At 50.4% G+C, this 15,871-nt stretch overlaps 1 protein-coding gene across 5 annotated transcripts in view; it reads left to right on the top strand.

Annotated features, from left to right (window-relative positions):
* The window catches only part of KIF2C (kinesin family member 2C), a 1,350,025-nt gene that overhangs the window by 860,828 nt on the left and 473,326 nt on the right, over positions 1-15,871 (top strand). For all 5 annotated transcript variants that reach the window (XM_069642340.1, XM_069642339.1, XM_069642341.1 and 2 more), the window contains 2 exons: positions 4,831-4,894; positions 4,976-5,067. In XM_069642340.1, coding sequence (XP_069498441.1) covers positions 4,831-4,894; positions 4,976-5,067 — 156 coding nt within the window. The remainder of the gene's footprint in view (positions 1-4,830; positions 4,895-4,975; positions 5,068-15,871) is intronic.

Raw genomic sequence — 15,871 nt, 5'->3', positions numbered from 1 at the left:
ATGCGCCCGTTGCAGGAGTTCCTGGACACGCGTTGGATCCAGACGACGGGCAGCTTCGAGGAGAGGATCACACTCGACAAGAGTTTCCGACGAGCGATCCGGTGGTGGGGCACCCGCGCACTTCTGACGGCGGGCATGGACTTCCAGACACCCGGCCACCAGGAGACAGTGACCACGGATGCCTCCCTGGAAGGGTGGGGAGCGCACACCAAAAATCTGCACTCGGGAGGCCTTTGGCTTCCTACGGAGAAGTCCCTCCATATCAACGTCCTGGAGCTCCGTGCAGTGTTTTGGGCCCTCAGGTCTTTTCTTCCGTCCCTCAAGGGCAAGGTGGTGAGGATCTTCGCCGACAACACCACCACCATGTTCTACATCAGGAAGCAGGGCGGTACCAGATCCCCAGCCCTGTCCAGGGAGGCGCAGGATCTGTGGCATTGGGCCGTTGCCCAAGGGATGTTTCTGGTGCTGTTTCATCTGGCAGGGATAAAAACCATCGCCGACTCGCTCAGCAGAGAGCTGCGCTCGTGCCACGAGTGGGAACTACGACAGGATCTGGTGGACCGCCTCTTCCGACGGTGGGGCACACCCCAGATCGATCTGTTCGCGACGGCTACGAACTCCAAGTGCCGGAGGTTCGCCAGCAGGTTTCCCCAGCTGAGGAGCATGGGCGATGCTTTCTCGTTCCCCTGGGAGGGCCTGTTCCTATACGCGTTCCCTCCATTGCCATTGCTGATCCGGCTCATCAACCAGCTCAAGAGGTCACGGTGCAGGATGATCCTCGTCGCACCTGCGTGGCCGAGGCAGATATGGTTCCCGGACCTTCTGGACTTGTCAGCGTCCCCGTCAATCAAGCTGCCAGCGGACGCGGATCTTCTCTCCAGGGAAGGAGGCGCCATCCTCCATCACGACCCGAAGTCGCTGAACTTGCAGGCCTGGCTCCTGCAGCGTTAGAGTTTGGAGGATACGACATACCGGCCGACTGCAGAGAGGTTCTTGCAAAGTCCAGGGCGTCCTCCATTCTTAAATGCTATGGACACAAATGGAAGAGGTTCTTTGTCTGGTGCCACGCACAGATTAACCCTCTACGGATCCCCAGGTACTGCCGTACCTTCTGACGCTGGCCAAGGCTGGACTGGCGCACTCGTCCATCAAGATTCATCTTGCTGCGATCTCCCAATACACCAGAACCACGGGGTGGACGTCTTTGTGGTCTCATCGTCTGGTGAAAGAATTCATGAAGGGACTGTTCAGATCGTTCCCGCCGGTGAAGGCTCCGGCCCCGGCGTGGGAGCTCAACGTGGTGCTGACCAAGCTCATGGGACCTCCGTTCGAGCCTCTGCACTCGGCTCCGTTCCAAGTTCTTGTCGTGGAAAACAGCGTTTCTTGTGGCCATCACCTCCGCACGAAGAGTGGGAGAGATCCAGGCCCTTTCCTGCAAGCCCCCGTACTTGACGTTTCACGACATGAGGGTAGTGCTCAGGACGCACCCCTCCTTCATGCCCAAGGTGCTGTCGGACTTCCACCTCAACGAACCCTTGGAGTTGCCTGTTTTCTTCCCGTCGCCTTCGTCGCCAGCCGAAAGGACTTTGCACTCTCTGGATGTGGCTAGAGCGCTGAAGTTCTATGTGGACCGCACAAAGAGTTTTCAGAAGACATCACAACTTTTTGTGAACTTTGGACCTGTCAATCAGGGGAAGGCTCTCTCAAAGGCTTCCATTTCCAGATGGCTCTCCGGCTGTATCATGTACTGTCATCGGTTGGCAAACCGACCGCTGCCCGGCCGTCCTAGAGCCCATTCCACCAGAGCGATCGCAGCTACCACGGCGTTCCTATCTGGTGTGCCCTTGCTGGATATCTGCAGGGCGGCTACGTGGAGCTCGACGCACACCTTCACGGAATTCTACTGCGTCGATCGGGACTCCAGGGAGGAGTCCAGGGTCGGCCAAGCAGTGCTGCGCAATCTGTTCGCCTAAGGTGAGCCGGGTGAGGAGGTAAGAATTGCTTAATGTTGAGTTTGATGTAATGGTTAATGTTGAGCCTTTGCCACCTCCCGTGGTTGTGCATGTGTGTACTGCTATGTATTCTTTATTCATGAGCATGTGAATCCATGCCAGACCCCATGCTGGAGAAGGAACAAGTTACTTACCTGTAACTGTTGTTCTCCAGCATGGGTCTGGCATGGATTCACATGCGAACCCTCCCACCTACCCCTCTGCGGATCTTCACTTGGTCATACTGCCACTTCACGTGCTACCAAATCTGAAGATGGCTGCCAGAGGCGGGGCTTGGGTAGAGGGCAGTCATTGGCTGTGGTCAGTATGACGCAGAGATCAGTGATTGGTTACTACTATTACGAAAGACAGATCAGAAACGAAACTGATACTGATTTTTTCTTTACCGAGGATTCCCAGCCTGACGACGGGGAATATTCATGAGCATGTGAATCCATGCCAGACCCATGCTGGAGAACAACAGTTACAGGTAAGTAACTTGTTCCTTCCACAAAAGCTACCCAGCTGTTACACAATCGGCTAGGGAGAAAAATTAAGTGATTGTACCATAATGTTAATTATATTCAAAAATGGTAAGTGGTCAAATATATGTTTTATTAATAAATAATCTTAAACCTGATGCACAACATCAGGGTCAAAAAACATTTTACAAAATATAGAAGTAAAATTATTCAGTTGGAATCAAAAACTATCTCTGAAAATATGTGTAAATTAAATTATCGCAACAGTCAAAGGTGGGGTTAGTAACCTATAGCGAGTGACCAAGTATCACAATTCATTTATACAAAAGACCATTGGCCCTCACAGAACAGTGTCAACAACTCGGTGTGTTTCTCACATTGGCTCGAGGCTTTTAATGACTTAATATTTTCAAGCTCGTCCAAGGCTGTCTTCAGGATACTTTTTTGGACTTGGTTCTAGTTAGCCACATCTTTTCTTCTCAATATGGATCATTTCCTACAGTACATCTGCAATCAACGGGTTCCTGTTTATGAGCTTGAAAATATTAAGTCATTAAGAGCCTCGAGCCAATGCTAGAAACAGAGTTGTTGACACTGTTCTGTGAGGGCCCATGGTCTAATTTAATTTACACATTGTCAAATCGTTTTTGTTTCAGATTGGATATATTTTTCTTATTATGTTTTTTTTACCCTGATGATGTGAATCAGGTTTTTTAATAAAACATGTTGATATTACTGATCCCTTACCATTTTTAAATACAATTAACATTGTATAATCCACTCATTTTCTCCCTACCCAATTGTGTAACAGCTTTTGTGGAAATTGTGCTCACACTTGTGTACTGTCCTCATCTACAAAGCCCCCTTCAAAAAAGAACTTGTTATGCTCATTTTGTATTCTCACATCATATATATGTTACAAACTAGCGAACTTGGTTGGCTAGGCACATATTCTAATCCCAGCTCGATAGGGGGTGCCTGGGTGCCATTGATTGTTGTCTCCATCAGTCGCAATGCATGTGGTCAGCTGGGCGGGCTCATCCTCGCAGGGTGAAGGTCTGGTGAGGTCAGCAAAGATGACATAGAGCTGTTTGACTAAGCAGAACTTGGCACGCAAGAGATAATTACTGGTATAAACCATTATATCAAAAGGGGGCTGTTGTGTGAAATAGATACATTCTAACCCAGGTTTTTATGGGGGCATGGGTTGGGGGTCGTTCCTCCAGGTGCCCTATCGGAAGGTTTGATCTTTGATTTGCGGTCTGTCCCTGCGGGCCCTCATGATTTGAAACACCTTGGGGATAGATCTTAGTGTTACCAGAATATGACCACTCTAGATTACGTATATGGTGGGTGATTTAGAGTGGTCCGGGGGAAGGGTCTCGTGGGCAGATGCATTCAAAGGGAATAGGTGGCATGGCGCCAGTGGACCATGGCTTACCAGGGAGGGGTTCGAAAGGGCATGAGTCGGTCAGCAGAGATGGATGGGGCTCTGGGTCTGGAGCCGGTCTTGGTCTCACATTCTATAATGATCACATTCTGTCAGTGCATGATACTTGCTACTGCCAACTATAAATGGCTGAGTTTCTGTGAGAACATGATTCGCGCTGAGCTTGCAAAGGGTGGAGGTGGCGAGGGCTGGCTGTGCGCGGCGCAGGGAGAGTGGTAATTTCGACAGTGGCAGAAGGCCTAGAAAGAGATGACATTTGGAAAGGCACAAAATGGACTTTAAACTACAAGCATTTACTACACTTTTACACGCATACATCCAAGATGGGTGATGCGAATAAGTACTACAGGAGGTAGCGATGTCTCGCAACCTCTCCCCCCCCCCCCCCCCCCTTGGCTCACACATCTATCTGATACAGGATTGGTGCAGGGGGGGCGGGGACATACCCCCTCTCCCCCCGACACCTGTAACAGCTCAGCGTCATTAGGCAATCATAATATTGTCGACTTGTCAAAGGGGGCTGAGGAGTGGCACCCGTGGCGGTGTCGGGGGAGGGCATGCTCCCAGAGAAGTGCCCCGGGTGCATCTAAATTTAAAAGGAAGGCCCATTCTTATGGAGAAAAAGGTTGTTTCCCGTCCCAAGCGAGGGACGCTCATACATTATGGAGGAAAGGGGACTCTGGACTAAGTCACTATGGTGAGTAGTTTATAATTTTTGTTGATGCTGATCTTTTTGCACAAATAGATTCTCTTAATTTTATGGATTAAATTGATGTTATGAGCATCTGGATCGCCAATGTTTGTTACAATGCTGCCACCCCTTACTTGTAATAGGTAACCAACCGTGTGTGTTGCTGTATGGCTATTTTTACAGATGTCTTACTGGTCTAACACATTTGTTTTTCAGACAATGGGTGGAGACTTTTCTGGAAAAAGCCAGAATGTTTCAAAAGGAGTCTATGCGTTTGCGTGTAAGTGTTACAAAAAAGATAATCATTCACTCAATATCCAGTTAAGCATTTGTTAAAGGTCCTCCTTTTCCTCACTGACAGCCCGAGATGTGTTCCTCCTCCAGACCCAGCCCCGTTACAAGAGCATGGACCTAGATGTGTATGTCACTTTCTTTGAGATTTACAATGGAAAGGTAAGCAATTCTAATTTACTTGGAAGCTTTTGTAAAAGTTTGGTTCTAGCCTTAATCTAGAATGCTTAGATAACAAATGACTTTTAAATTCATACATGTACCCAGCTTAATTGGTAACACTATTTTATGAAAAAGGTTGCAGAGTAAATTCAATGTACTTTAAAGTGTTGTAGTCCTACTAACACTGTTTTGCCATGGGTTGCTTCCTGTGAACCTGAAATGCAATAGGCAACGTTTCTGAGGGACAAATAGTGATTACGATTTTTTTTATCGATAGTCACTGGCTTTTTTGGCTGTGTATTAGTACATAAAGCAAGTCATTCAATTAGTGTGCAAATGTGTACACATTGCATGAATTAATACAATTATAGCCAAACTCTTTAACTAGGATTCAAAAAATGCTTTGGTTGCCCCTGTGCTCCTGCTAAGAATTGTAGGTATTTGTATGTATTTATAAAGTGTAAGTGCTGTAATAAAGTATTAACACAAGTGCAAAAATAGAAAAACCGTTGGTTCACATGCTTATTAAGTGGCAAGAATGTCGGACTTGAAGGGATTATTAAGCAAAAGTGAAAACTCACTGTAGAGGCTAGGAAAGAGGATTCAGAATGTTGGTGTTGAGGAGAGAAAATAAACGCACACTGGATTTAGCAAAGGGAGGATGACGACCAGCTGGAAAAGAATGGGATAATTAAGCGGAGTGTAGAGCGGAGATGGTATGGTCACATTTAAAGACACTGTATAGATAGTGAAACTTGAAATGGGCAACAAAAGAACCAACAGAGCAGCTAGAGGGAGAGCTTGGGGCAGGCAGGAGCAAACGAAGACGATGAATGGCTGTTAAAAATGGAGACAAGCAGACAGTTTGGGACGCACAGGTCCGAAGGGATGTAGGTATGGAGACATTGTGGCAGTGAGATTAGGTGAGTAGAGATGGACAAACATGAATATCTTTATTAGCGGGACATGGGACACTCATTCCAGTGGATTCCTTTCGCCGACCAATTCACCCTCTGGTAATCTTACTTTTCTGCTGCCTGCGGGGCACACCACAGCTCCACATCGGCTCTGTTCAATGCCCTGCGCCAGACAGGATTTAGGAGCCAGTATTTGAGGCGCCATGCTCCGGGACCTCAGTTCCTACACCTACTTTAAGTCCCCTTTCCTCAATACTGAATGGGCCTCCCTCCATTGGGACAGACCAGAACCTTTTGTTACCCCCACAAAAAGCGCTATCCCCTTTAAATTTGGGATGTGTGGGCATGACCCTGCCCTCTGGTGCCTCACCTTAGTACTCTTTTCCACCTCAGTGGGATTGGACCGGTTCTCATGGTTCCTGTGTTCCCGGAGTATATCTTTTGGTTAATTCCAAGGTGCTTTTTTTCTTATTTTACCGGCCTCTGGTGCATCTCCTTCACCGGTGCATTTTCCTCCCCCCCCCCTACCCCAGTCGCCACCAGACCACCTGAAGGACTTTGTGCATAGGAAGACTAGGCCAGAGAAGTGAAGTACGCTTCATAAGCACACCATGAGGGGGATTCCTCCCCAGTTTATCAACCCTGTGGGAGTGGTCTTGAAGATCCTCCGAGTCAGACTTCCAAGGCTCATAGGCTACCGGCCTTCGGCCGCCACCGGGTCCATGGCTGAAGGACCTCCAGGTCCTAATAACAGGTTAACACCAGAGGGGCAACTTGTGTTCTTCACCCAGGTCTGAGAGGGCGCCTGTAGGCAAGACTACCGGGCACAGGCCCAAATGTGTTAAGCCTACTGGGGGTACCCCCGAGGAGTCAACCAGTACCAAGCCCTTGCTTGAAAGCCACAAAGGTCCTTAAGCTCCAGGTCCTGCGCTCAACGTTGGCTTTCCCTCACATTCTTGAGGTGAGCACAGCAAACAATGGTCTCCAGTGAGAAGATGGTGCACAGCTAAGAGTCTGCACCAAAACCCCACATGCAGGAAGCACTGGCCGCGGCCCTTCATGTGCCCCCTCATTAAGTCAGAGGCCAAGCCCAAACGCTGAGATAACACCGAGGCTGAAATGGTCTTCCAGGCTAATGCCTGGTGCACATCAAGTCCGGTGTCTTCCACAACGCTTATGTATGCAGAGGTGGGATATCCATAGCTGAGGCTGGGGTCGGGGTAGGACTCCTTCAGCTATGCACCAGACTATATCATCTTAAATACACTGATCAAGGAGTCTATGCCGTAACAGCTTACACAACCTATGCTACGTCGGCAGCCATCAGCACCCTGGGGCTCCGGGCCAAACTGATTCAGGAGGGCTGATAGCTCAACTAGATTCAATGCAGCCAATGGCGCCAGCAGAACCTGATTCCACAGTGGCCTTCAAGCTCTAGTGAGGGAGCTCAATCGCCAGCGTTGCCAATCACCATAGCATCACACATCGTACCGATTACTCCGCCTTCACTGACTGCAGACCAACAGGCAGCAGACTGACAGGACACGGGACGTGGAGGTCTCTGCGGCTGCAAAGGCATTCCATGACCGCATGAAGAAACTGGGATTCCCACCCAGACTCCCCCATCCCCTAACAGGAACATCCTGAAGCAGGAGTGCTTGCTGGGATTCTGACCCTAGGGGCAGCGGGCAAGTCGGGAGTTCTGTTGCAGAATTACGTAGCCTCCCTTGTGAAGGGGGGGTGAGGGGCTCAAACAAAATAGCATTCAAAATGGTAAACGGGAGGGAAAAATATAGGCTGGGGTGGTCATGCTGCTGTCCTGTCATCCGGAGCCTCATTCCTGTCATAGCGGCTGCTTCGATGTATGCTAAACCAGTCTGTGACAGCAACGGGCTCCTCATCAGTGGCCCTCCTCTCTGGAGAAGATCAGCTGCTAGAGGCATTCAGAAAGAAAGTTGACCTAAGCTCAGGTCTCCACCTTAGTCAGGCGGATGCGATTTTGGCGGCAGCCGACCAGAAATTGTGGTGGGAGAACGCAGAATTCTTGCCATATATCCCAGTGTAGAGACAAGCAGCCTTTAAAGCCAGCTAGCACCGGACCTCATGGAGGCATCTGTGTCGTACAACAACACAGCAGGCAGAGGAGTATGTGTCTCCACGGACATGCCGCACAGCATGAATGCATGCCACCAGATTCAACACAGACCTGCAGGATCGCATTCTAGACCGGATGTTAGAGGTTGTGGACTGATGCCATTCGTCAACCGACAAAGCTCACAAAAACAAAAGCGAGCTTGCAGGCGGCTAACTCATTGGCCATCTTGGCATGGCTGGCCACCAAATAATTCGGACACTCGGAGCACAGGCCTGGTGGGGGGGTCGAATCAGGTGGTTCCAAGACACGAGATCCAGGAAACAGAGCTAAGAAATGCACCTCGTGTACCCATACCTGTATGACTTGTTCGTCCAGCCCAAGTCAGGGGAGGTGCACCAGAAAGTCTCAGCTAACTCTGGCCCAATCTTTAGTCTTCCTGGGGATCACACTGGATATGGAGCAGCTAAAAATCTTCCCGACCCTGGAGAGGTTCAGATGGATACAGGTGGGATCTGGCTAGTTTCTCAGCAAAAGGGAAACATCAGCCTATTGGTCCCAACGTTTTGGGACTTATGGCAGTATTGGTACTGGCGATACATTACGCCAGACTGAAGATGTGTGAAGTGTTGGCATCAACAATTGGGTCGTCATTCAGATAGCGTCTCCATTCCGCAGGAGCTAAACTGCATTGGTGGAGTGCAAAGACCAACTTGACGAGGGATGCGATCTGCAGCCAGCTGGAACAGTTGGTGATCATCCCAACTGAATAGTATTGGAGGGATGGGGGCAAGGTGGCTACCCTGGGCACCTTTTTCTGGTGCATGGGTTATGGTCCGCGTTGAACAGGAAGCAGCGCACAAGCATATTGGAGATGATGGCTATCCATCGACCCCTCAAGGACATTCTACGCTGCGTTTGGGGCAGTTCTCATGACGGACAACTCCACATCTGTTTTACCTGAAATGCAAGGGGGAAAAAGTCCACCCCACACCCTCTGTCTGACCATCCAAATTTGGGAGTGGGCTGTCGCCCACCAGATGCATTTTACAGCCATGCACCTTCCGGGTGAGAGCAACTCTGAGGCAGACAGGCTGAGCAAACTTGTCATTGAGAATATAAAATGGGAGCTCTGCCCAGAGGTACTTCTCACACTATTTTTAAACGGGGTCACCCGGAGGCGGGCCGCTTCACTACGGAAAGCAATTCCAAGTGCAGTCAATTTGCCTCGTGGCTGGGCATGGGTAGGTGGTCGTTGGGGGGATGCGTTCCACATTTCATGGAATGGTCTCGGAGCTATGCTTTTCCTCCAACCCCGCTGATTCAGAGTCTTGGTTTCCAGCCAGTGTGTTATTCGGACCTGGTACAGATGGCCAGGCGGGTGCCAGCAGTTCTTCCCAAGACAGGTTATCAGCTGTTCACGCAGCAGGGCGGAGCAGTGGTTCACCCTGCTCTGAGGACGTTGGCCCTAGCAGCTTGGTTCCTGAGCAGTTGGCTTTTGCTCATCTTGGGTTATCAAAATATAACTTTGAGATACTGCAGAAGGTGAGAGGATTCTACCAGGAGTCCATACAAAAGCAAGTGGACACAGGTCTGCTTCTGGGCAAGTAACAATGTGGATCCACTCACTTGTTAATTGGACCAGGTGCTGCTTTTTTTGCGCAACTGGCTCAGTAGGGGGTGCAGGTGGGTACATGCTGCACTTACCTAGCTGCCATTGGGACCTAAAGGATTCTGGAGGGCACCTCATCTGCGGCATCTAACCGAGTGGTCAAGTTCTCTCCAGGGGTTAGTAAGACTACACTCCCCATCAAGCGTCTTCACCTTGCTTGGGACCCGAGCTGTTTGAACATATGGCAACGGCAGATAATGGGTGGGTCACGCTGGAGAGTGCCCTGCTACTGGGGCTCACCTCTACATGCAGTCTGAGGTTCAGACTCTAGTCACATCTGAGCCCTACACAACATTTCACAGGGACATGGTGCGGCGTACCCACCCTAAATTCTTTCCGTAGGTAGTGTCAGTGTTTCATATTAATGAGGAAATTGTCTTGCCGACCTTCCTCCCAGATCCTCAATCAACAGCAGAGAAGGAGCTGCACTGTTTGGATGTGAGTAGAACACTCAAATTCTATTTGAGCAAGACTAAACCTTTCCGCGTGTCAGATGCATTGCTCGTTAAATTTGGTGGAACGGTGCCACGTAGTCTGCCATCTAAAGCATCAATAGCTAAGCGGATGTTGGCAGCTATTGCAGATGCCTACAGACTCCAAAAAAGGCTGTGTCCGCTCAATATGCATGCTCACGCGGTCAGCGCAGAAGCAACAGCAGTTGCGTTTCAATGGCATGTACTGTGGCAGGTGATACGCCCTTTGCGTTTTGCAAGAATGACTGCTTAGACATTAGCACAAGATCAGATGCAGCGCTGACAGACTTGGTTAACAGGATAAGAGTCCCTCTCCTCCTGAAGGGCTGCATTAGTTGTATTCCTGCATGTAATCTGGATGAAATGGGGGCTGGACGTAGGCGTAATAGTTAATCACCATATAACTTATTCTAGTCCATAGTCCCGGTTGGGGAGAATTCTCATAAATGTGCTGATTTCCCTTACCTTTTGAGACCCCCAGCAACTTTGCTGAATTTCTAGGACTTACTTTTCTACCTGGAAGGAGTGTGAGCCTTTTTCTCCCACTCATGTGTTTTGATGTGTTTTAATTTTGATTTGTTTGGATATGATGTTTTAGACAACTCCATAGGCAGCATCCTTTTCTTATGTGTCACACAGCACACTCCTTGCAGTGGCACAGGGATGTCTTTCAGGCTTCCTAAGGTTTAACTACCTTCTCTGGGACTGACTACTGTCTCTCAGTGAATGTAAAGTTAAATGGACTTTGCTAGTCTTTTTTAAATTGCTAGACCAGCACACACTGCCTTACAGCGGAGTGATGGAGGGAATACCTAGTATTCCCTATGCCTAGAACTCATGTAGCCCTCAAAAGCTACCCTTTCCTCTAAGAATGGCTGGTGGCAGTGGTATTACCATGATTTCTTTTTTTCTGCAACCCATTTAAACGCTTCGGTAGCTAAAATCCAACAAGGCCATGTTTTTCAAGATGGTGTCTGAGCCCCCTCTGTAAAAACAGGTTCCGATCGGCTTTTTTCATTTTGGAAAGGTCCTTCTAGTGTTTGTCTCTGCGCGCCAAACTGTTTGGTCCCTTTGTTTGGTCCCTTTGATTGCTTCTCCCTGTCCCCCCACCCTCCCACTTCTGGCGCGTGAGTGTCTGGGTTGGACAGGATGTGAGAGAGGTGCCCGAAACTCCATGTGCTTAGTCTCCTAGGAGACCTGAATGCACTCTGGCGTGATTGGCTGGCTGACTGTCCAAAAGGACAGCCACCCTGCTGGGTGAGTGGCAGCCAGGCTGGAATGAAGGGGAGCAAATTGTTTAAAAGCATGTCTCTGGGACTTGGAAGGCAGAGTCGACCACTGGAACTAAGGAACCGAAGATGAGCTGAAGGAAGACTGCTGCAACTCCTGGACCATTGGTTTTCCCGATGTAGCCCTGCTACAGGTCCGAATAGCATGAAACTCCCTCGACGGAGAAGCCCCTTCAAGGACGACTTCTTTCCTCGAGCTGGTGGGAACAACCAACTCGCAAGCCACCTGGAAACCATCTCCATACTGGTCGAATTTTCTTCAGAGTGCTGTTGAAAACCGGATAGCCAGTGAGAAGTATACCAGTATGTGGACTTTAAGGTACTCGCATCTTAAAACCAACGTTTCGCCAAGCTTGTGGATCCTTCCCCGTGCAGCGCAGAAACCTCCCGACGTCCTCCTCTTGTCCCCATGACTGAGGCCCAGGAACAGCGAGATCTGCAGGAACTGCCAGGAACAATTGCCTCAGCTACACATTTTCTTTATTACAAAGGTACTGTGCAAACGCGGTTGAGAAATTCTGTCTGTGCTGCGGTGAAAGTTTGTGAAACTTTCCCAACTTTGGAGTCTTGTTCGCTCCTAATCCGACATATAACTCTTTTTTGTGCTAACTACTTCTAAGAACATTGGCAAAGACTTAAGTTTAACACTAGAACTGTGCTATCCTATCCAAGACACTGATCCATTGACTTTGGCCCAGGCCTATTGAATTGCCTCTTGTAGTGACAAACTATTTGCCCGGCCTGAGAAAGTATTTGTTTTTAATTCTTATAACTTGTCTTGTTACCCCTTTTTACAGTTACTGAATTGCCATTTTGCTCCCACTTCAGTGGAGCCTAAATTGTTCAGAAACTTATTGGTTTGGTACTGGAGTGTATTATAGTGTGATATTGAGCTGCTTATTGCTAGTGGAAGGTTTTCTAAATGACTGTGTAAATAAATTAATATTGTTTACCAAGAAACCTTGAGTAAGTGTTTGTTTGAACCACTGTGATTGCAAGTCCTTTGTGTGACACCTTGTACTGCTCACAGCCCTCTTGAGATGAGACTGGCTGCTCAGCCCTGCTACAACAAAACTGTTGTACAGACCTATACCAAAGGTGTGATTGTGCTTACACCTGTAGTTTTAATTGTGTGCAGTGTTCCCAAAGGGTACTGCATGTAATTCTACCTAACAGTCCCCTTTCTTCCATACAACCCACCATCCTCCCCCACCCCTAGTAAGATGCTTAGGTATGTATAACCGAGCGAGGTGTCAAAGGGTACTGAGGTGAGGCGCTGCAGGGCAGGTTAAAAAAAGCATGCTCACATCTGCAGCCATGCACCTGTGCATCCTAAATTTAAAGGATAAAGGTGCGCTTTGTCCGAGGGGGGGGGGTACTCTTACGTCCCGTCCCCTTTCCTCCATACTGTATGGGCGTCCCTTGCAAGGGGCGGGAGACAACCTTTTTCACCAGAAAAAAACCTTCTTCCCCTTTAAATTTAGAGGTGTGCTGGGGCATGGCCTAGGGAGCATGTGCTGCCCTGACTCCGCCCTCCGGCGCCACACCTCAGTCCCATTTTCCTCGTCGACGGGAACGGTATGAATTCACCAGCTCTCCTGGGTTTGGCTTCGGCCATGTAATTCCACGTGCTGATAACTTCTTTGTCGTTTTTTTTTCTTATCTATCATTCAGGTACTCGGTCCTCAGGTGTCGCGCTCCTCCCCGGCGCATGTCGACTTCCACAGGGTTCAGCAGGTCCATTCTGCACCAGGCTCTTCCCAACTTCAGACCCCCATGCCCTCTGCCTACGTTGCCTTGGCTCAGACCACGGTTGGCATTCATGTTCCGCGTGTGACTCGCTGTCTTCGAAGGCGCTGAAGAACAGACTTGCCAGGTGGAGGGAGATCTTCCAGAAGTTGCCTCCAGAGGATCTCAAGAACTTTGTGAAGCATAGGACCAGGCCCAAGGTATGGCCGATAATTTCCAGCGCACCCTGCAAGGGAGATTCCTTCACAGGACTTTCACGCATGGGAGGGCCCGGCCAGGTCCTTCTACCGGCACGTGCCCCGAGGCTGCTTCAGCTACCAGCCTTTGGGTCAAGGGGTTCTCGGATCCTCCCGGGCGCAGTGTTGAGGGACCAAAAGGTTCTTGTACCAGGTCTACACCCTAGGGACTACGTCCTTTTACCGGCACAATGGCCGAGGGGCTTGTCCTAATACCGGCAATACGTCTGAGGGGGTGCCTAAACGCAGCTCTACCGACCCCCGGGTCGAGGCTGTCACACCTACTGGGCCGAGCAGCAGGGTAGGCGTTGTGATCCACATGCAAGAGTCTTGGACAAGGCCGGGCCCAGCGGGCTGAGCAACACATCACAGGCACGTGGAAGGTAGCTCGACAAAATGGCCGCTGTGCCAGAAAGGGGCACCCGTCCGCCATTCCACAAATTCGGCGAAGAACGAGTGTCTAGGTGGGACTGGCCTCAACCAGGTACGTGGCCTACTGTCTACCCTTCATTTGCACAGGGCAGCTTTCCTTTGCGTCCATATGGACCGGGTATGCAGCGGCTCCAGCAGCCCCCGCAACCCCGTCAGTACCCCCTACCACCTCTCTGGCTGAGGAGGAAGTGCTCTTCGAGAAATTCCGCTGCCTCAGGTTTCCGCAGATGGGGGTTATCAAAGATGCAGTCAGGGAACTCCTCCCTGCCATGCTAACGGCACCACAGACGCTCCATTGGGCCCCCAGCCCCTGGTGCAGCCACCTCCTCTGGCTCCGCAGCCAACTCTGCAACCTTCGGCAGCGGTCCCTGTACCCCAGCCTCCAGCACCTTCTACCTCTCCTCCACAAGGTCCTCCAGGTCCGCAGGATAAGGTGGAGGAACCAGACACGCCGTCCTCAGCCAGGGTGTTCCATGAACGTCTTGCTGGCCTGGTGGAATACCTTGGCCTCTCCCAGCCTGAGGTTGAACAGCCGGCAGAGGGGGTTCTGGCTGAAGTCCTCAAACGCCCCTCTGCCAACATGGGGATTCCACTGCAAACCGATGTAGTCTCCCTGGCCAAAAAGGGTTAGCTCAAGCCCAACCGGTTCAGCCAGTCAATCGATGCCTGGACGCCAAGTACAGGCAGATGGAGTGGGATACACTCTTGCTCTCGACCCATCCTCAGCCACACTCCTAAGTGATGGCTGCGGCATCACTATACTCCAAGCCTGTTGTCCACAGCCTCCTACTCGGCAGTGCTGCTATGAAGGGAGGAGATTATCTTGGAGGTGTACGGCAAGAAGATCTACTCCGCCTCCTTGCACCTGCGTCAGGACAACGCAGATGCCATGCTAGCTGCCGCCAACCAACGGTTATGGCGGAAAATTGCAGAGTTCCTCCCGGAACTCCCCACCCAATGCCGGTCATGCTTTAAGGCGGGGCTAGCGGAAGCCAAGTTCGTGGCGTATGACCTCATGGAATCAAGTGGCACGTATCGATACCTCAGGCTGTGCCATTTGCATTGCCACGGACATGAGAATAGCCTGGCTCTGGGCAACAAAGTTCAACCCGGATGTCCAGGAGCGCATTCTAGATCTTCCGTTCGAAGGTCGGGTGGGGGGACCCTCTTCCACTCCTGTACGGACGAAGAGCTGGACAAAACTAACAGCTCACAAACGGCAAAGTCTTTATCCATTCTTACTAAGACCCTGCCCAAATTGTACACCCAATCGCCGCACTCTGAGAAGGGTTGTACCTGTGGAGGGTTCCGTGGTTTCCAGGAACGCAGATCCAGACAGCCGGACCGCTCGCCAGCTCAGAATCTGCGCAAACAACAAGTGGAGGTGGGGGGCTAAGGCCTTTTGCCACGTGTCTGGGAGGGGGGGGGGCAGGCTTGCATTCCATGCTGTCTGGCGCCAGAATTTCGCTGACCCCTGGATCCTCTCCGTAGTATCCACGGTGTACCGCCTTTCTATCCCATCCTCTCCTCCCACATCCCCTCCACTCCCACAAGTAACTTTTTTGATAGCACCTTTTTTGGCGGAGATTTGGTCGCTCCTTGAGAACGAGGCAGTGGAGGAAGTTCCAGCCTCACAGCAAGGCTTTGGCTTTTACGCCAGGATTTTCGCCATTCAGAACTACTAGGCGGGCCTGAGTTGTGCTGGACCTTTCCGCCCTCAACCTCTCCTTACCCCTGCAAAAATTCAAGATGGTTACGCCAGCTTTTATAGCGGAGACATTGGACAAGGGAGACTGGATGTGCTCCCTGGACCTGAAGGACGCGCACCTACACGTCCCGATTTGGCAGCCCCATCTTTCTTTCCTATGGTTCAGGATCATGGGCTTCCATTTCCAATACAAAGTCCTTCCGTATGGCCTCAACTCGAACCCAGGGTCTTCACCA

Source organism: Ambystoma mexicanum, chromosome 1q (genome assembly GCF_040938575.1).
Source record: "Ambystoma mexicanum isolate Mex_15411 chromosome 1q, UKY_AmexF1_1, whole genome shotgun sequence".
NCBI classification, from domain to species: Eukaryota; Metazoa; Chordata; class Amphibia; order Caudata; family Ambystomatidae; genus Ambystoma; species Ambystoma mexicanum.
This window is presented reverse-complemented; position numbering and strand designations above follow the sequence as displayed.